Source organism: Melozone crissalis, unplaced genomic scaffold (assembly GCF_028551555.1).
Source record: "Melozone crissalis strain CALT ecotype California unplaced genomic scaffold, PUWL_Pcris_2 ptg000014l_1, whole genome shotgun sequence".
Taxonomy (NCBI): domain Eukaryota; kingdom Metazoa; phylum Chordata; class Aves; order Passeriformes; family Passerellidae; genus Melozone; species Melozone crissalis.
Window position 1 is genome coordinate 1,325,875 of NW_026535792.1, and position 20,831 is coordinate 1,346,705.

Consider the following 20,831-nt stretch of genomic DNA (forward strand, 5'->3'; position numbering starts at 1 on the left):
GAGCCTCCTGCGTGATTAGTAAATATACATATAATTGCTGTGGCCAATTATCAGAAAAATGAGATCGGTAATTACAAGAGAGAAAATTAACTAGAACTCTTATTAAGGCTTTGTTTCCAATCCGAACAATTGGAAACTGCTGGAAAACACAATTAAATCAAAAGTAGCTGAAGAGTAAAAGGAGAAGCCAAAATTGCTTGACAATTTTCAAAGACTTCTATTAAACACAAGGAGTGTTTGATAGAACGTGGCCAAATTCTCTTTGAACTCGGGCCGGGTGAGGGAGAGGTTATTGTTCCCAAACTTAGAAATGACAGCAATCTAGAGAAGGCTTCTGCTGCAGAGTGGAGGGAACACAAGGAAATCAGCAGCACAATTAAACTTTCTCCACTTCAAAGCACTGCCCATGAAAATTATCTGTATTAACAGAGAAAACACAGAGGGAAACGCCAGCCTTGGATTTGCCTCTCCCCATCCTCTCCTCCTGCCCAGCAGAGCCTTCCTGGGCTTCTCCCTGAAGCCACTGGGATGGACCCAAAAGGGACAGGCAGGAAATGCTCTGGGCACAGAATCCATGGGATGGACCCAAAGGGACAGGTAGGAAATGCTCTGGGCACAGAATCCATGGGATGGACCCAAAAGGGACAGGCAGGAAATGCTCTGGGCACAGAATTCATGGGATGGACCCAAAGGGACAGGTAGGAAATGCTCTGGGCACAGAATCCATGGGATGGACCCAAAAGGGACAGGCAGGAAATGCTCTGGGCACAGAATCCATGGGATGGACCCAAAAGGGACAGGTAGGAAATGCTCCAAGCACAGAATCCATGAACAGACCCAAAAGGGACAGGTAAGAAATGCTCTGGGCACAGAATCTACAGGGATGGACCCAAAAGGGACAGGTAGGAAATGCTCCAGGCACAGAATTCACTGTGATGAACCCAAAAGGGACAGGCAGGAAATGCTCTGGGCACAGAATCCATGGGATGAACCCAAAAGGGACAGGTAGGAAATGCTCCAGGCACAGAATTCACTGTGATGAACCCAAAAGGGACAGGTAGGAAATGCTCCAGGCACAGAATTCACTGAGATGGACCCAAAAGGGACAGGTAGGAAATGCTCCAAGCACAGAATTCATGGGATGGACCCAAAAGGGACAGGTAGGAAATGCTCCAGGCACAGAATTCATGGGATGGACCCAAAAGGGACAGGTAGGAAATGCTCCAAGCACAGAATCCATGGGATGAACCCAAAAGGGACAGGTAGGAAATGCTCTGGGCACAGAATTCACTGGGATGGACCCAAAAGGGACAGGTAGGAAATGCTCCAAGCACAGAATCCATGGGATGGACCCAAAAGGGACAGGTAGGAAATGCTCCAAGCACAGAATCCATGGGACACCACTCCCTGGGGAACTGGCTGTGCCCAGCAAGCCACCCCTGCTGTTTATTTTAACTAAAATGCCAGTGAGGAGCTTTTTCCAAGCCATGCATCCCTCCCAGGGGCTGCCAGCTCAGCTCAGTCCAAGCTGCAGGATCATCGGGATGGGCATCCAGCACTTCACACTCATTTGGGAGGTGATAATTTCTGCATTCACAAGAGATGACAGGCCCATAATGGAGAGAAAGCTCATTAGGAGAGGGGAGGAGAAGCTGATGAGCTGCTCTGGAGCCACCAGAGTCCCACTCTGGTTATTCCAAACCCTCTGGGCTCATCGAGGCGAGAAGTTGTTCCAACATCAGCATAAAAACCTGGACTGTGCAGCTCCTGTCCTGCAGCACAGCCATGGGACAAGGGGCTCTTGCCTAAGAAAATTTTACCTGGATGGAAGTAAAGCTTAAATCCTACTTTTCCCCCCCATTTTTAGAGCATATTTTTCTGTTTAATTCAGGTATTTGATCTGCTGGCCATGGCCACACCCGGGCAGGTTTACTCTGAGGAGGAGATTTGGTGTGGAAGGGTGGAGATCCACTCTGGATCTCAGGAGGGAAAGGAGAAGGAGCATTCCAAGGATTTCAGTGGGCACAGATTTATCAGATATTTGCCTGAAAAACGCAAAGCTTTTTGGGAGGCTCAAGGAAACCAAGGTTGAATCTTGAGGATACCTTCTATTAGAGCAGGCTGCTCAAGCCCAGGATGTGCAGATAAAACTTATTTTGTATCCTGAGGTTTCCCAGATGGGAAATTAGAGGGAAAAGAGATGGGAATAAAGGGAACTAAAGCAAAGCTACACACCTGTACCCAGCCTGAGTGATGGGATATGGTCACAGTGACCTGCCTGATTTCCCCACCTAGAAAATGAAATCACACTACAGAGGGAAAGACAGCAGAAATCCAAGATTTTAAAGGAGTGAGGAACAGATCCTTTCAATTTTGACTGGGAAAAGCTTCTTTCCTTTTCATGGCTTCTGACCAGCATCATAAAGACCTCAATACTGGGGATGATGCCAAAATGGCAGTGAGGACACAAAGGGTTCTAAGGACACATGGAACATTATTCCCAGGACTGGCTGCTTCCCTGAGATCCAAGCAACATTTCCATGACTGGGATGTGGTGCAGGAGAAGATCCAAGGAATAATTCCACAGCTGGGATCTGTTGTAAAAGATCCAAGGAATAATTCCACAGCTGGGATCTGTTGTAAAAGATCCAAGGAATAATTCCACAGCTGGGATGTGCTGCAGAAAATCCAAGGAATAATTCCACAGCTGGGATCTGCTGCAGGAGAAGATCCAAGGAGTAATTCCACAGCTGGGATGTGCTGCAGGAGAAGACATGAGCAGCCTCTGATTTCTCCAAACCAGCTGTGCACACCGAGCGAGGGAAGGGCAAGAGGAAAAAAGTTTGAGTGATGCCTTTGCCTTGTGAATAATGAACAGTTCAAGGAGGTCAACCCATTACAACTGCAACCGTTTAATTATTAATTATGCACAATCTATGAGCAAAAGGACAAGTTCAGAATGTTTAATGGGTGGTAACTCCGACTGGACCCTCTCTTGGCATTTTGTTATTAGCACTTGTCAGCAAGGTGCTCAGGCAGAAAGACAAAAGCACAGCGGCAGAAAATCCGAGCTGGAGGAGGAGGGAGGCTTTAAACTTCAAACACTGCTCCTAATATTTAATTTATTGAGTGCCAGGGCTCTGGTATAAACCTTATTGACTTCCCTGGAGTCAGGGGAAGCCACATTATCTAAATGAAGACCTGAGAGTGAGAGCACTGAACAATCCTCCTGAATCCCTCTCTTCTGAAGGCAGCAATAACAACATCAGGACCTGGATCTTCCTTTTTTCCCTCACAGATCTGAACAAAGGAAGAAAGAACCACCTAAGAGCACGTCCAGAAGCCAATCCTTTGGAACCTTTGCAATATGAGCTTGAACTACAGATCCCAGCATTATCCTCACTTACTCCTCCAACTGATAATTTGGAACTTCTCCTGCTCTGTTTGCTCTCCCTAAGCAGAGCAGTGGCACAGATGCTACTGAGGTCAGGAAATAAATAATGCCCAGCAAATCCACAAATAAACATGGATAACCTTCCTCCTTTTCCTGTCCAGCTTGCAGGTTTGCATGGATAACTTCAAGAAGAAAATTCAACAGATACAGTTTGGAGCTGCTTATTTTGTTTTGGAAACACTCTCATGTCAATGAAATTTGGGAGTAATTTCTGACTGGCAACAAACACCAAAAACCCTCAGGCTTTCCACACCTTCAGGGGTGTTACCCACCACACAATTCCTGGATAGAGAAATATTTCTAAGAACATATTTAAATGCCTGAGATTTATCACATCCTTCTACTGCAGAAATGCCACCACCTCTCTCAGTGGAAAACCAGGAATCACAGCTTTCCCTAAACATCCAAGGACCATTTCCACCACTGGGACCTGCTGCAGGAGAAGACAAGAGCAGCCTCTGACTTCTCCAAACCAGCTGTGCACAGCGAGCCAGGGAACAGGAGAAAAGCTGGAGCGATGCCATCAGAGTGGTGATGAAAACTTGGGATAAACCCAAATTCCTCATCCCTTGTGGCCAGCCCCACGGATCGAACCACGGACAACTCCACCAGCACGTCCTGCTGCAGCAGGGGCTGCCCAAATCCAAGCAGGTTTCGTTCCTGCTGCTCTGGGAAGGGTTAAATGCTCCTGCTCAATCCTTCCCCTCAGCTCTGTGTGTGCAGAAGGAGCTGCCATGGTGCTGTGGCTGCAGGGCCACAGGAGGGAAGTTTGCAGAGCCCAGCACAGCAAACCCAGCTCCTCTCTGCTGGGGCTCCCTGCCTGTGCCACGAGCAGCTCCTCTGGGCTCCTGGTTCCTCCCTGGATGCTGAAATGGCAGCACTGCAGGAATAATGCCTGGCCTCTGCGAAGCCGTCCTGCCCTGTCACCTCAGCCCCCAAAATCTCTAGCATTAAACCATTTTTAGGCTTCTCTCCTACTACAGCTTTCAAAAAATGTATTTACTTTTCTGTAGTAGCTGCATTTTGTTTTGTGGCCAAATAGTGATTTTTAATTTTTTTTTTTCCTAGAAAAATAAGTTTTAGATGCACCAGAAATGCTGCCAGGTGCAATTACAGGTAATAAATGCACTGTGGCTCCCAGAAAATTCTGATTTGGAGGGAACCATAAGGATCACCAAGCTCAACTCTTAAGTGAATGATATTTAGCTACAACAAGAGCAGTGAATGACGATATTGTGCAAACACAGATTTACTCCTACAAGCACAACTTTCTTCCACAAAAAAGATTTATATCTATACATATATATATATAAAATCCATTTCCCAAATTAGATTTACTCCTTTCAGACCAAACTTCTTCCACAACATTCCTAAAAAACCCCCTCTCCATATTAAAAAAAAAAAATAAATCAAAGCCCAACTTTTGATTTACTCTTACAACTTTCTTCCACAAAAATATATATATATATCTATCTATACATACATAAATAAAATCCATTTCCCAATTTAGATTTACTCCTTCCAGACCAACTTTCTTCCACAACAACCCTAAAAAAACCCCACTGTCTATATAAAAAACAAAAATCAAAGCTTGACTTTTGATTTACACTTACAACTTTCTTCCACAGCATTCCTAAAACAATATCTCTATATAAAACAACAACAAAAAAATCCATTTCTGCCTTTCCAGCCAATCTACTTCAAAAGGCCTGAGCAGCCCTAATGCAGGGGATTTCTGACAAGTAACAAGTTGGCAGCAGCAGCGGCGGCTGGAGGTGGCTCCGAGGCCCGGACTTCAAAGAATTCCTGGATGGTTCCACCCCGGGCAGGAAGGTGAAGGATGATTACATCTCTGCACCTCCTGCTCCTCTCTCAGTAGCAGGTGCCCAAAGTGACAAATGATCCGCGGGGGCGCCTCGGTGCGAGGCTGTGCGCGCACAGGAAACTCGTTTATCTGCAGAGCTGGAGCTGGGCAGAGGCCAGGCTCAAAGGCCAATGTTTCATCCCCAAAACACAGCCTCCCTCAAAACCTCAGCCCTCCCGAGCTCCTCTTCCTCCCTCAAAACCTCAGCCCTCCCGAGCTCCTCTTCCTCCCTCAAAACCTCAGCCCTCCCGAGCTCCTCTTCCTCCCTCAAAACCTCAGCCCTCCCGAGCTCCTCTTCCTCCCTCAAACACTCAGCCCTCCTGAGGATCAGCTCCTCTTCCTCCCTCAAAACCTCAGCCCTCCTGAGGATCAGCTCCTCTTCCTCCCTCAAACACTCAGCCCTCCTGAGGATCAGCTCCTCTTCCTCCCTCAAAACCTCAGCCCTCCTGAGGACCAGCTCCTCTTCCAGCCAGCTGCTCCCCCAATTCCTGGGAACAGCAGAATTCCTCTGTTGGGAACGTGGAATGCTCCTGGTTAAATAACCCACTGGATATTGGGGTTGTTGGGTTGTAGCTACTGGGGGATATTTTTCAGAGCACAGAAAAAGGGAGGAAAAAAGTGACTGAGAGCAGGAATAACTCAGAGTGTGGGACATGGCACTTAGCACTTTCTCCCCTTGCCATGATGGCTTAGAACTTTAGCTTTTTATATGTATATTTTAAAGAATTTTAGCTTTTTATATTTTAAAATTTTAGGATTTTAGCTTTTATATTTTTCATGTATTTATAATCCTGGAATTCTTTAGTGTATAACTCTAAACTCCATGTACAGTGTGAGCTGCTGCTGTCCTATTTTGGGCAGACACAACAATTCCTCTCCAGGCCTGGCAATCAAGGACACCTCACTGCCTCAGACCCCAGAGATGGAAACAAAAGTGAGTTGGGGGGAGCAAACTTGGGGCAAATTCCTTCATTACCCAAAGCTGTAATTGGGAGATTAGCCCCAATATGCAAATGGACCAAACTTATAAAAGTGTGAAAACCTGTAGTCCATTTTTGGGTGTAAGAATGTCCTAAATGTACCTGAAAGCCCTTCAACAAACATCACTGATTTTTATTGCCTCACTTTCGCCTGACCTCTGTTTTTAGGTAGTCCCAAAAATGCATCAGCCAGGCTCTGTGCCTCTGCAGGGCCTGCACAAACAGGCTAATCCTCCCTTCCACCACAAGTGTAATTGCTTTTTTCCCTCCAACAAGCCAAGAATTCCTCCCTCTCCTGTCGCCCATCAGGCAGCAGAGCACGGCAGGTTTGGGCAGCCAGACACACACAGAGCCCCACCGAGGGGACCTGGCAAAAAACTCAACCCATTTGTTGTTCCCTCTCCTCCCCTGCACCCTCCCCACGCATTTTTATTGCTTTTTCATAAAACACCGCTGCAAATAATCAAGCATGACCATTGACATCCACAAGATTGAGTTTTAGGAACCATTAAATGAGCTTGTTCTCCTGGGAAGGTTCTTGCTCAGGTTGGTCTAAAGGTAATTATTCAGCAATTCCTACCTGTGGTTTTACCTTGTTCCTGTAGAAGTCTCTGGATCTCAGACACTGGTAAGGTCACACTTTCTGTCTCCATAAAACTATTCCTTAAACCAGCTTATCCACAAAACAAATTACTGTAGCTTTGGGTAAACACACACACGTGTATAACCTATGGAAATCTCCAAAACACCAGGAATTTCCAGTTTTCCTACATTTAAATAAATACCTGAGAATCTAAAGAAAAATTCCCAAACAAAAGAAATTAAATCTTGATTAATTCTGAGCCTTGTGGAGGTTTTTTACTGCATTTACAGCAAGAGCAAATGCAGCATGGATTCATTAAGGTGAAGGAATTCAGGAACCCTCCTCATGTTATTTGATCAAGCTGAACATCCTGGGAATTTTTAAGGCTATTCCAATAAATACAGGGGTATGTGTAAAAAAGATAATAGGAACAACTATACAGAAAACATGGATTAAGTGCAAGTGCATTTTTTTCCACAGGAAAATCTGAAAACATATTGACACTGAAATGCTTCACAGCTCAGCGTTAACACCCCACCAGCTCTTAAATGTTTCTGGAGTAAGGATTTAAAAAGAGACAAAAAAAAAAGGAAGAAAAAAAAAGAGATCTTTGATTTGCAGAGTTTGGAAAGTCCTTGAGCTAGATTAAACTGCAGTCTTGTGAGACCAAGTATCTCTGTGGGGGCACTTCACAGAAATGCTCAAGAAACTCATGGAAATCTTCTCTCTGCTTACTCGTGAAGCTATCAGGCTAAGGATTCATGAGGACAACTAATTAATTTTTCTTCTCAATTTCTGCCTGGCTTGTTCAACCAGGCAGGCTTTGCAATGCTGCCTCCTGTGTGTACAAACCAGGATTTGCTCTTGGAAGTCTCCCCTCCCCGAGCTTCTGATGGAATTGGAATAACAAAATCACTTAAAACTGCCAAAATCCAGTTTTTTTCCTCCCTCATCCAATACAATTAAAAACAAATAAAGCAAAAGCAACACTTAAATCACAATTACAGCGAGACAAACCACGGCACCTTTGAAACCAACATTAATTTCTCTCAGGTGAGGAAGAAGAAAAGGTTAGGAAGCAGAACTGATGTTTAACTACAGAGCTGGAGCCCAAAGTGCTCCAGGGGCTGGCAGGAATTGCTTTCCTAGAAGGGACACTCCAGCTACATAAAGGTTAAACAAAACAGCCCTGCAGAGCTTAAGGAATATTTAAAGCACCCTACAGGATGTTTTCCAGCTTTCTGCCGGTCCAACCTTCTCCACATGCAGAGCAGATACCTCTAAAGCCTTGGGATCCAAAGGATGGGAAGCTGAAATGCTGAAAACCACAAAGCTCCTGGGTTTGGGCTTTTGGGACCTTTGTACCCAATCTGCAACCAGAATCATGGAATTTCAAAGTTGGAAAAGACCTTCAGGGTCACTGAGTCCAGCTGCCAACCCAGCACCCCCATGCTCAGCACTGAACCTTGTCCCCAGGTGCCACATCCACACTTTTTGAACATTTCCAGGGATGGTGACACCACCACTGCCCTGGGCAGCGTGCTCCAATGCTTCACAACCTTTTCCACAAAGAAAATTTTCCCGATATCCAAACAAAACCTCTCCTGGCCCAGCCTGAGGCCGTTCCCTCTCCTCCGGTCCCTGTTCCCTGTCCCCTCCTGTCAGGGACTTGTGCAGAGCCACAAGGGCCCCCCTGAGCCTCCTTCTCTCCAGGCTCCCTCAGCTGCTCCTGGGCCTCTGGGGTTTGCATTTCTAATTCCCAGTTCTGCTCTTTTTGCATATCTGGAACAGATTCTGACAACAAAAACTTTCAGGAATGGTTTGAAACTGCAGCTATTGCTCTGGAAGCACAATCCCCTTCCATGGCAGGATTTTTGGCTGTGCCACCATGAACAACAGGGCCACATCCAGGACACCTTCCCAGGCAGGCTCCTGCTTCCAGCCCCTCTCTGTCCCTCATGTGGGAGCATTCTGGAAAGGCTCACACAGCCAGCAAAGAGTGTCCTTCCCAATGGGAATCATCCATGTCACATTTCCTGGAGCTGGAGACAAACTCAGCCCAGTGCTGGGATATCCAGCATCCCAAACACCAGCAGCCTGCCTTTACTGCTGGCTGTGGCAGGAGGAACTCCAAGAACAGCCAGTCCATCCCACCTCTGGGCCAGGAGCAGGGATCCTGTCACAGTGGAGACGCTGCTCCAATTAGGATTGGCGCTCAAACGAGCGTGGCTCATTTGGAGCTGGATCAGAGCTCACTCTGAGGCACCACATGGTAAAAAATAAAGGTTCTGGCAGGCACATTGATCCCATCCACACAATGCTCCTCACTAATTCTGCCATTAAAAAATAATCCCAGCCCCGATGCCATTAGCAGCCCCAGAAGATCATTTCTCAACACAAGCCATCAGGCACGGTTTGCTGGGATTTCAGAGGAGCCACCGTGCCTGCCTGGTTTGGTTCAGTTCTCCTGCTTCTCAAATGGCTTATTCATCCTTTCTGTGAGTCAGCTGAAGTCCTAGAAAACCAACAAATACACTTCCCAAACTGCCAAAGCGACCCACTGTGTTTCATGTATTTCACTAAGAGTTTAAAACCAGCTCCAAAAATCTGACTACTGCAGAAAACCTAAAAATCCCCAAGGAATTTTTATTCCACAGTGTCCATTATCTCAGGCTGCCCCAAGCGCCATCCAACCTGGCCTTGGACACTCCCAGGGATGGGGTAGCCACAGCTGCTCTGGGCAGCTGAAATAATTAATCCTATGAATTAATATTAGCTTGGATTCCTGCTGAGTTTTGGTGGAAGTTCTACCAAATCCCACCACTACCAATACAATAAGCCAGAAATAAAACCAGAAAGAACCAAGGTCTCCATTTCATCACTTTAAAACATCTCTAGGTTCTCCTGGATCAGGCTCTGAAGTTTTAGCTGGCTCCAGGGGAAGGACTGAGGGAATTTTAAGACCTCCTTGGAGCCAAGGGGAAAATCTGACCCGGAATAACCAGTCTTACAAAATCAGGATTTCTAATTCTGAAAATTCCCATTCTGACATTGAGTCTGTTCAAACCAAAGCAAGTGGAGCTTAAAGAACTTTCAGCTGAGCTGTGCTCTGTCACCAGGAGCATTAATGCTGGATGATGACTTCACTTGCTGTGGAACATAAAAATAATCTAAAAAATGCCAAAATACCAAAATGCCACTGGTGAAGGTACTCAGATGTTTACAGCCCACCTAAAGTTCTCTGGCTGAAGCTTTTGTGAGAAGACTGGAGCAGTTGTGATCCTGAGGAGATATGAAAGCTGCCAGAAGGTCACAGAATCCTTCAGGTTGGAAAAGATCTCTAAGATCATTAAATCCAATAATCTCCCCAACCTGAGCTCCTCAGGGCTGTGCTTTAGAACAGTGAGCTCAGGTTCAGGCAGCAGCACCCATTTAAAAGAGATCTGTGCAGCAGCAGAGCACATGATTGTCTTTACCTGAGCTCCTTGGGGATGGAGAGGGCCTTTTGCTGGTGGCAATGGCACCTCTGGTGCTCTGCAATATCCACACCTCAACCAAAGGTGTGTGTAAGAGGAATAATAACGGATGGAAGAGGTTAAAGAAACAGAATTCCCCCAAAAGCACTCAAAGAACCAGATCTGCACCAAGAGCCAGGGCAAAGAGAGACTGGGAAAACTTCTCTTGACACAGAGATCTTTGCTCATTTTCATGTAATTGCACCCCTCAGGGCCCAAATGGCACTTCAGGAAGAAATTCAGCTCAGCCACCAAATCATTCTCACCAGAAGGACAGAAGCGCTCACTGAGGTGAGCCCAGGCAGGTGGAGACACAGAAAGGAGGACTTGGCTCACCCCAAGCCCAACAGAAGTTACAGGGACAGGCTGGAGGCAGCTGGATGGATTCACACAGGTTTTGGACACATCAGCACCCAGAACTCAGCCTGAGGAGATGGAAATGCCTCCTGCTAGAGGCTGAGGCAGCTCTTCAGAGAGTGGTGTCTCCTTTTCTCCTGGTGGAACTCCCTAACCAGCAGTACCACCTTATAAACTTCAAAAATGAAGCCAACTCCTGTTTTCTGACAGCACACCATTTGCAGCCTTTTATAAAGGACCCAAGTGGTGATACAGTTATTAAAGAGATTTCAGTCTCTTGGCTTGGAGCTGCTTTTCTCAGGGAGGAAACAATCCCACTTTTCAAGGATTCTGGAATATTTTTCAAGTGTTTAGAGGACAGGTCTGCCCTCAGTTATCTCCCCATTGTTCAGAGTTGGGCTCCAGCTACAGCTCAGCTGGGGAGGGATGTGGGAGATGCAAGGAGTGTTCCTCTCCAGAAATGTGATGTTTTGCCACTGAAATCCAGTCTCCTGCTCACACCTGCATCTCCTGCATCCCAGTATTTTACTGTGGCCTTCTGGTTGAATAAAAATGTTTGGATGACATCCAGGTGCTCTCCTGCTTATTTTCCCTCCTTGTTAAAATGCCCTTTTTGCCCATCAAAACCTCCTTTAACACGTCCACACGGAAGATTTGGTTGTCCCTGTCCCAGCTCACCACAGGAACAGCTCCCAGCCCCGGGCTGAGGCTCCAGGACTGTGGCAGCTCCGAGCCCTGCCCTGTGAGACACCCAAATCTTGGATAAACTCAATATTTAGAGCAGAAAACCAGCAGAGAGCGGGACCAGGCCAGTTCATGTGTGAGAGCTCCGAGCTGCAACTTGTGCTGGGGAGGATGTTGGGCATTGTGCTTCATTAGGAAACAAAATATAAGCTTTCCACTCCATTAGGAATGACTTTAGGAGTGAAAGCACATAAGACGACGACTCACCTCATCAACAATGCACTGCAATAACTGGAGAGGCTGCAATGGCAAGGAGAGAGGGGGGAAAAAAGTATTAGACTATATGCAATATCTTTACAGTGGAGTGGAAAGAAAAAATCATTAATGCAATAAAATATAGCAAGATTAATCAACGGCAGCAAACTCTTATCAAAACATTGATGCTCAGGATGTTCTATTATTTCTAATGGTACCTAATCTAATACAGGCAGTTAAAGGTTTGCATTTTCTTCAAAATGCAATTTGCTAAGTTTAAAACAAGGCATTCAAGCATGCAGAGGGAGCAGCCATCAGGAAAAAGAAAAGTGAATTTTTTTCTGAACTCATAAAGCTTACCATTAAAGATCCCTGGTTTTTCTGAATCTGAAAAAAGACAATATGTAATTAGCATGTCATAATCAAAATGACTCACTTGGACACATTATGATCACTGAGAGAAAATTATTGCATCGCTGGTGGCAATTTGTGGGCATGTGTTAACACAATTTACATAATGAAAATACACAAATGTTAATAGCTCGCTTCTCATTTATAGGCGAAAGTCAGCAGAATGTTAATTTCACACAACACTTTTTAGTACCCTCCAGGTTGTATTAGAATAGGAAGAAAAACCATAATCCATTTCAAAAGGCTGTTTACGATTCAGATATAAATAATGTTTTATATTGCTAGATTGTGAACACTGGGCTTAATGTTGCAATCATTGCTAATGTTATGAAGCTCACTCTTTTTAAATTAAAAACCGATTTATTTAAAATTGAAATTAAATCATAGTCAGAAATTAGAATTTTGGATTACTGCCAGGCTCTGCTCACAATCCCTTTTTTGTGAAGAAAACTTTAATTATGTGGTTGAAGTATCTACTGCTGCTCAGGAAAGCCTCTAACACTCCACTTTTCCCCAAGTTTTTTATCCAGTTTTCCCTGGACTCTGAGCAGAGCACCACCATCTACGAGATGGGGAAGTTTGGTGAACTTTGTGTTGTTTTAAGCTGAAAAGGAAGATTTATCTCTGAGCCTTTCTGAATTTCTGGACAACTGGGGGGAGAGTTTGCAGTAACAGACCCTCCCACTGCTGCAAGAGCTGCAAAATCTCCTGACCCACATTCCCCTCAATGGAAAAAAGAAACAAAGGCAGGATCCCAACACAAAGAATGAAACACAAAGCGCAGAGCAGGGAGTTTGTGTAAAACACTGAATTTTGGGGGACTGCTCTCCCAACACACCCCATTTCTCATGGCTGGGGTAATCAATCACCTGTTTTTCCCCAACACACACAAAGTTGTTGGCAACCCAACGCAATCCTGATGCAAACAGAACAGGATCCTCAGTGAAAATGTTCTTGTCTAACCCCCTTCCTCTGCCTCGCCCCTTCCACTCCATCCTCTCCCTCCCTGCTGCCAGGATGACGATTGTTCGGGCTCCCAGCAGCTTTGGGAGCTCTTTCCCCTTTCAGGATCCCCCAGGAACACTTTTCCAGCAGTAAATAGGATAGAGAGGAAGGTGAAGACCAGCACCAAGGAAATAGCTGCTGTTACACACCTCAAGTCTCTTATTACTGTATCAGCAGCACACAGACATGAAGTTCCTAGGTATAATTCTGTTTTTTCCAAGGAGAAAATATAATAATAAATAGGCAGAAGCAGCCCATTATATTTTTTAATCGTTAATCTCCATCTATTACAATTCAACAGAATAAATCTGCTGGTTTTGCTAATAAGTGAAATATTCTGTGGCTATAAAAACCCTTTTTTTTTCCCCCCTACTTCACTTCCAGATGTTAAATGACAAAATAGACTGAGCTTATTCAATAGGGATGATTTGGAGCTTCTTTACATTAGAGCACAGGAACAGTTTTTAGCCAAACAGATCATCACTCACATTTCCTTCCTGGAAAAATAGCTCTTGTCACGGAAAGGAATCGAGGTGGGGTCACACGGAGCGGCCCCAACACGGGGATGATTACATCCAATTTCAGAGCAAGATTTAAAATATCATTTCTAATAAAAGCACTCGGCCCTCCTAATGAAAAATCAAGCAACACAAATCCAAGTGTTAGGGAATTCTCCCCGTGACACCGGCGGAGCCCGGCCCAGCTCCCACACACGTCGTTACCAGCCTTTATTACACAATTCTGATGGCAACAAATTATTTGGAGATCATCTTCATAAATTTTGCATTGAGGTGGCTGTGCCACTACCTGGAATTGATTCAAAACGCTTAAGACACTCAATTACTTTTTAACACTGTTACCCGCTGTAACGACATCGCCGCCGCTTCCCTCGCATCTGATGATGCAACATCATTGTAATTGATTCATTTTCTCAATTAAATAAAGCTCCTGTGCTCTCCTCTCTGCAATGCCACCGAGACTCCCTGGCTAGATGGATTACCTCTTCTCCCTGCCTTGGATAAATGGCTGGCGAGGCCACGCTCTGCTCCTCCCTTCCCTCCGCAAAGCTGCAGCCGTATTTTTCAACTCGGGAGCGGGGCTGAACTTTGCTGTGTTTATATTAGGCAGATTTTTCACTGCTCAAACCACGTTGTTTACCTTTTTCCCAGCTCCCATCACAGGGCAGCTTCAAGCACTGCTCAAACCACGTTGTTTACCTTTTTCCCAGCTCCCATTACGGGGCAGCTTCAGCCACCATAAACCAAAGCCGAGCGTCGACAACTTTACGGCCGGGGCTTCTCCTCTTGCCCACAGTTCAGGGAAAAGGGGAGCAGCAGCTTTCCTGAGCACTAACAGCTGCTTTAAAAGGGCTCAGAAAATGTCCTGGTTTTGTCTCCTCCCCTAAGCCCCAGGATTTTGTGCATTACTGGGAGATGAGGGGTTTTGGAGGCAGGTTCACCTTGAGGGATCCCAGTGCAGTGGCTGCAGCTCAAAAGCTGGAAAATTTGGCGTGCTCCTACCCCACATGACAGCCAAAAAACTTGGGGATTGAGGAGATTGTTGTGTCTTTCATGTTCTCCATGAAGAATTTAAAATAGGGAAATGGTAGCAGTGATGCAAAAAACCCAGAGTGAAAGGAAGGCAGAAAAAAAGCGGGACATGTTTTGAGAGCATCAAGGAACGATTTGGTGTCCTTGTGAGAACATCCAGTGTCCAGCTCTGGGATCACCCAGCTCCAGAAGGACCTGGAGCTGCTGGAGCAGTTCCAGAGGAGGCCATGGAGATGCTCCAAGGGCGGAGCTCCTCTGGAGCCAGGCTGGGAGAGCTGGGAATGTTCCCCTGGAGAAGGGAAGGCTCCAGGGAGAGCTCAGAGCCCTTGCAGGGTCTGAAGGGGCTCCAGGAGAGCTGGAGAGGGACTGGGGACAAGGATGGAGGGACAGGACACAGGGAATGACTCCCACTGCCACAGGGCAGGGATGGATGGGATATTGGGAATTTCTGCCTGGGCTGGAACTCCCAGAGCAGCTGTGGTTGCCCCTGCACCCCTGGAATGTTCCAGGTGAGGCTGGACAGGGCTGGAGCACCCAGGGATGGTGGAAGGGGTCCCTGCCATGGCAGGGGAGGAGCCAGCTGAACTTCAAGATCCTTTCCCAACTAAAGCATTCCAAGATTCCACGATCATTCCCCCTCAGAAAAGTCACTTTCAGGCTCTCAGCACCAAGACTCCCCCTCAGCCATCTCTGAGCCCTGCCCTGCTCATCACCAGCACCTCCTGCCCAGAAGCTTCTCCAGCTTTTCCAAAAGCCACTGAAACAGTCTGAACTTGCAGAAATAGCTCCACTATTTGGTATTTTTGAACCTGCCTTGTATTTTCAGAGGATTTACCTACTGCATGTGACAGTTCATGATTTGCAGGAACAGGGAAATGATCAATAGATCTGTCCCATGACCAGAGCACTCCTCAGGCCACGGAACACCAGTGGAACCTGGACAATCCACTCCAGAAAGCACAATCTCCAAAACGCACTTCTTTTTCCCCCCCAAGGTTGGTTAAAAATGCCAAAGTTTGTCTCCTGCTTCATCTCCTATTTAATGAATGCCTCTGGTTATGAAAGGCAACTTCTGACAGACCATCAGGTTATTTTTCTGTCTCCATGGAGATCCTGGGCCGGAAGGTGGCTGAGAAGACCTCTCCCATCCCTCTCCCATCCCTCTCCCATTGCAGGCACCAGCACAATCAAGGAAACTCAAATGAATCCACCCCGGGTAACTCGGAGGAGGCGCCAGCTACAGCTTTAATTTTCGCTTTTACTCCCTGGAATTAGGACTTGCCCTGGAGCTCTTGTTTGAGAGATTTGCAGGTGACCTAGGGTTAGATCTTCCCATAGCAGTTAGCAAATTTTCTCTTTACATATATACTGCTTTTCAAGCTCCTTTTAGTGGCTTTTTTAATAGAAAAACCCATCTACCAACAAATCATACAGTTATGATTTTTAAGGGAGGCTTCACGCAACAACATTTATTTTCCTGTGGATTTTAAAAGCAGACAGAAGTTATTTGTCAATTGCACAAATGAGCAAAAGAGCAAAAAGTAACATTGTGTCCTACTGACAAAAGCTTTATCTCTGCCCTGATATAAAAGGTAAAGGGTTATCTAAATATTCTGGTTTCCACAGGGGCTTCACCACCATTCCACAATTCCTATGGCATTAAGGGATGATCTTCAGATATATTTCACAATTTCTTGCAAAATTGCAATTTCTGATACTTCTGCAAGAAGCCAAAGCACCAAACCAATGAGAATGGCCTCCCTAATTTGTTCCTGATATTCTAAACACCCTTCCCCATCCCCGTCTGGGATTTTGCAAATGGCAAATTTCAATCACTGTCACAAAACATTAAAAAAAAAAAGAAGAAAATTATTTCACAATAAAAAAGACAATTCACAACAACCTTAATATTAAATATATTCTTACAATTATATTACGCTGCTTTTCCCCGAGGTCTCCAAACAAATTTATATAAAGAGATTATTTCATCCACCATTGAACTGCAGCCACTTCTCAGAGAAATCTCTTTACCAGAGTTTAGAAACACAATTCAACAAAGTGGGCACGGAAAGCTCCACACTGTTGGAGGGACTGTGGTGACAGCAACTCCTCCCAGCAATAATTTCTACACCAGAGTAGGACCAGAACACCCTGACCACAAACCCCTTGGTCAGCAGGAGTAGGGACAAGGAAAAAAACCCAAATTTAGCAAATTGCTGTTGAAAATTTTGGAATTATCAAAGTTGGAAAAGGTCCCCAAGATGACAGAGTCAACCATCATCCCAAATGTGGCTGCAGGCCTTGTTCCCAGCACCACAAAAAGTGGGTGAGGAGAACAAAGAATGGTCCAACAGACACCAGGCAAAGAACTGGGGTTTGTTCCACACAGATCTTGCTTTGTGCCACCCAAATAACAACAGAGAGGAACAGCAGGAGAACTTCTTGGACACCATGGGAGAGGGAAAATGAGCACAACTGAGCGGGAAGAAAATCACGGAATTCTCTGAGGGATCCAACAAAGTCCAAATCCCCAAAAATCCACAAACGCCATGGTGGGATGTCCAGGAAGGACAGGCTGGACCACCCCAGGTGATCCCTCCTGCTTCCCTGTGCCTCAGCCTGGACACCCCCAAAGGGAGCTGTTCAGAGGAGAACCCCATCAGCCAGAAACCCAGGGAGACCCAAAGAACCTGGAAACAGAGCAAGGACACCACAACCACCACCCCATCCATGCTCATTCCACCCACAGCTGCCCTCAAATCCTGCAGCACGGAAAACCTCTCCAGGAACAAAGCAGAGGAACCATCTGAGGAGCTGAGAGCCTCCAGCAGCAGCAGCAGGGGTGAAGAGCAGCAGATGAATTTCCACCAGGATTGTCCCTGCTCCTGAGGACACCCCTGCAGGTCCCTTCTGGCTTGGAAATGAACAGGTAAAAATGGTGACTGCTGAAGTCTCTCACTTTTTGAGCCATCTAAAAAAATTCAGATCTTCCTCTGAGGAGCTGCAAAATCAGCTGTGATCACTGCAGATGTCACAATTCCAGGGACAGCTGAAGGGCAGTAACCTAGAGCAATAAAAATTCGGGTTCATCACCATCCTCTCCTGTGTCACTGGGTTGTGCTGCACTCTCAGGAATGAATCCCAAATTTCCATGGGATTGGCAGAAGAATGGACGCTCTGGACATGAGGAAACACCTGCCCAGACCTCAAAATTATTCACTCCTCATCTGGGGCTGGTGCTCCTCACTGTGCTGAGCAACCACCACCCAGCAGAGGAGGAGATGATGATCCCACTTCTGTGGGAACACATTCCTGAGCCTCTGGCACAGCCCGAACCCTGGGATTGCCATGAGTGCCTCCTCAGCCCTGAGGAGCAGCAATTGCTGAGGATTGAGAAGAACAGCTCCACTCGGAGCTCCCACAGCTGCAGCCCTGCCCAGGGAACGGCCAAAGGAGCACTGGGGTTGTCCCTGGTGATCTCCTGGGAGGGACCTGCTCCTCATCCAGGCCACCAGGGCCTGTGCTGAGTGCTGCTGGGGCTGCCCCTGGACCCCTGAGTGTCCTAGGCCAGGCTGCAGCACCCTGGGACAGTGAAGATGTCCCTGCCCATGGCAGGGGATGCAATGAAAGGTCCCTTCCAACCCAGACCAGTCTCCAATGATGGTAAAATTCCAGTAAATCCAGAATTTCCTGGTGGCTCTGCAGGGGCCACCTGAGCCACCCCAAGCACACAAATCCCCCTGCAGCCTTCCTGCCTCAGGGAAACTCCAATCCCAGGCCCAAGGTCCCATTCAGGCAACTCCTTCATGGGCATCGCAGCAGGAATGGGAACTGGGAGAGGAGTTTCCTTCCAAGCCCTCCAGGGACATCTCCCATTCCACCAGCTCATGCAGGAGACCCTTCCAGATCTGCAAAAACACCTCTGCAGGAATTTCAGCATTTCTTGGAAAGCTGGAATGGTCTGGGTGGGAAGGGACCTTAAAGCCCACCTTGTTCCACACAAGACAGAAGAAATCCTGGAACAAATCTGCTCCCTCAGACTGGCTGGAATTCTTAGGATTAGAATTAAAAAGTACACATCAGCATTTCAATATCTCAAGCCCATAATCCACTGTTCAAACATACTAAGATCAGAATAAAACTTCCCATAAAATCATTACATTAAGCCTTATTATAAAATTTTACTGGTTACCTCCATTTCTGCACTTGACCATATTATTTAAACATTAAATTTACATTTAAAAATATCAGGAAGATTAAGATAAATAAATAAAATTTTTCTCCTTACATTTCAGATTCCTAAAAGATCTTTTTAAAATTTTTCTAAAATCTCTCCATTTTCCAAACATGAAAGCACCTCTGGAAAAATAAACTAAATTCAAATTTCACAGCAAGTTTCTAACAGGCAAATCAAATTCAAGTCCAAACTAATTTCTGGCTATGGAGAAAAAAAAATAATAAAGCAAAAAGTATCTGAAGTAAATTATCAGAAATGATCAATGTGAAACCTATGCTAAGAAATTAGGAGGAGTTTAAAACAATAGCAGACGACTTCAAATATTGCCAGTGATTTCTGGAATATATTATAAAAGCAAAAAGATTTGCAGAAATCTATCATATTTAAGATATTACCCAACAATTTCATTCACTATTTTGGCATTAGCATTTGAACAGTGTTTAATGTCTTTTAAATGGTTCGATGTAATGATAGATCTGGAAGACAAAACATTTCTTTCTTACCAGGAAACATGCTGTAAACAACCCTCAATTTATCCTCCCCAAAGAAATGAATGCTTAAAGGATGCGTCTGCCAATGGAAAAAACAACACTAAAATGGTTATTTCGCATCCCAACTTTAACTAAATATTTTTTCCCCTGACAAGCTGCTTCCATTTAAATGAAGCCAGGCCGAATTTGGTCAATAGTATGGATTGCAGAGAACAAAAAGAACCTTGGACCGTGCTAATGCAGGGATCAGAAAGCAGCAACTTCATTTCAAGGCAGGCAATTATTTAGCAAACTAAGATACAGCAAATAAATCCACGCTTTCCACGGCAAAGCTGCACGGGAGCTTCCGAGCCGGAATGAAATCTCACGGCAGAGAGCGCGGCGAGGGCAGAGCTGGCTGAGGAGGGGAGAGAAACCAAAGGGGGAAACATGAAATCCTGTGAAACCCCTCAGCTCTGGGGCCAGAAATAAAGGAATAACAGGGATAATAAGGATGATGATAATTTAAAAAGGGCAAGGTGTCCTGCAGGAGGAAGGAGCCGTGTCCCAGGGCCGGGGATGCTCATTGTCCCCAGCCCCGGAGCAGCAGGACCCAGCTGAGCATCCCAACGCTCTGCATTGTCCCTGCCAGGCTTTTCCAACCCCGGGATCTGGGAAAAGCACAAACCTTTCCCTACCAGGAGCAGCACAAAGCTGTTTGCTTCCACTGGTCTGTGGTTTGTTTTTTTTTCCTCCCTGTTATGTTTTCTCAGGAAGCAAAGCCACGGCAGGTCCACAGCGAGCGCTTTCCTGGGCTGTAAAATTCCCCATTATCCACTCCTGCTTCCTTTGCTGTGGGATTTAAGGGTGCCTCCTCCTTGAGAGCAGGGATATGTCATCATTTTGTTGGACTACCACCTCTGACAGCCTTGTCTCTCCCAGTTTGTGCTCACAGTGCTGGGAAAAGGAAAGGGGAAAAAGCTGAGAGGGGAAAAAAAAAAAAAAATCAAGGGGAAAATCCAACTACGACTAAATTCTTCCCTAATTTATTCCTCTTATTTCTCCTGCTGCAAAAATAAACTCTGTATATAAAAAAGAGCCTTAAATTAAGGTCTCTTGCTCCCACTGCATTTTGAAATAAGTTATTTGAATCCCTGGCTGATCTATTTTAACAAATATCATCTCCCGCGTCCATCACTCCTCCTGTCTTTTTGATCTCCTTTTTCCTACTTATCATGTTCTTTATTTGAAACAGATTTTTAACAGATAATCTCCGCCGTTATAACAATATCTTGCTCGCATTTTATTCAAATAATTCTTAAAAACAGCTTAAAAAGCCGTTTGGAATAACATCAAGCTCTCCATCAATCAAACAGCAAAAATTCCGCTGGCGGTTGTATAAACATCAGATCAACTCCGACGTCTTCAAGGATTTCAGAGCAAACCATAAAAAACTCCATTAACTT

At 45.6% G+C, this 20,831-nt stretch overlaps 1 protein-coding gene across 1 annotated transcript in view; it reads right to left on the reverse strand.

The window, feature by feature from the left end:
* Positions 1-20,831, reverse strand: part of MAP2K5 (mitogen-activated protein kinase kinase 5) — a 119,493-nt gene that overhangs the window by 20,861 nt on the left and 77,801 nt on the right. Inside the window, exons 18-19 of the mRNA XM_054272995.1 lie at positions 12,053-12,079; positions 11,705-11,737 (exon numbers count right to left, since the gene is read on the reverse strand). Coding sequence (XP_054128970.1) covers positions 11,705-11,737; positions 12,053-12,079 — 60 coding nt within the window. The remainder of the gene's footprint in view (positions 1-11,704; positions 11,738-12,052; positions 12,080-20,831) is intronic.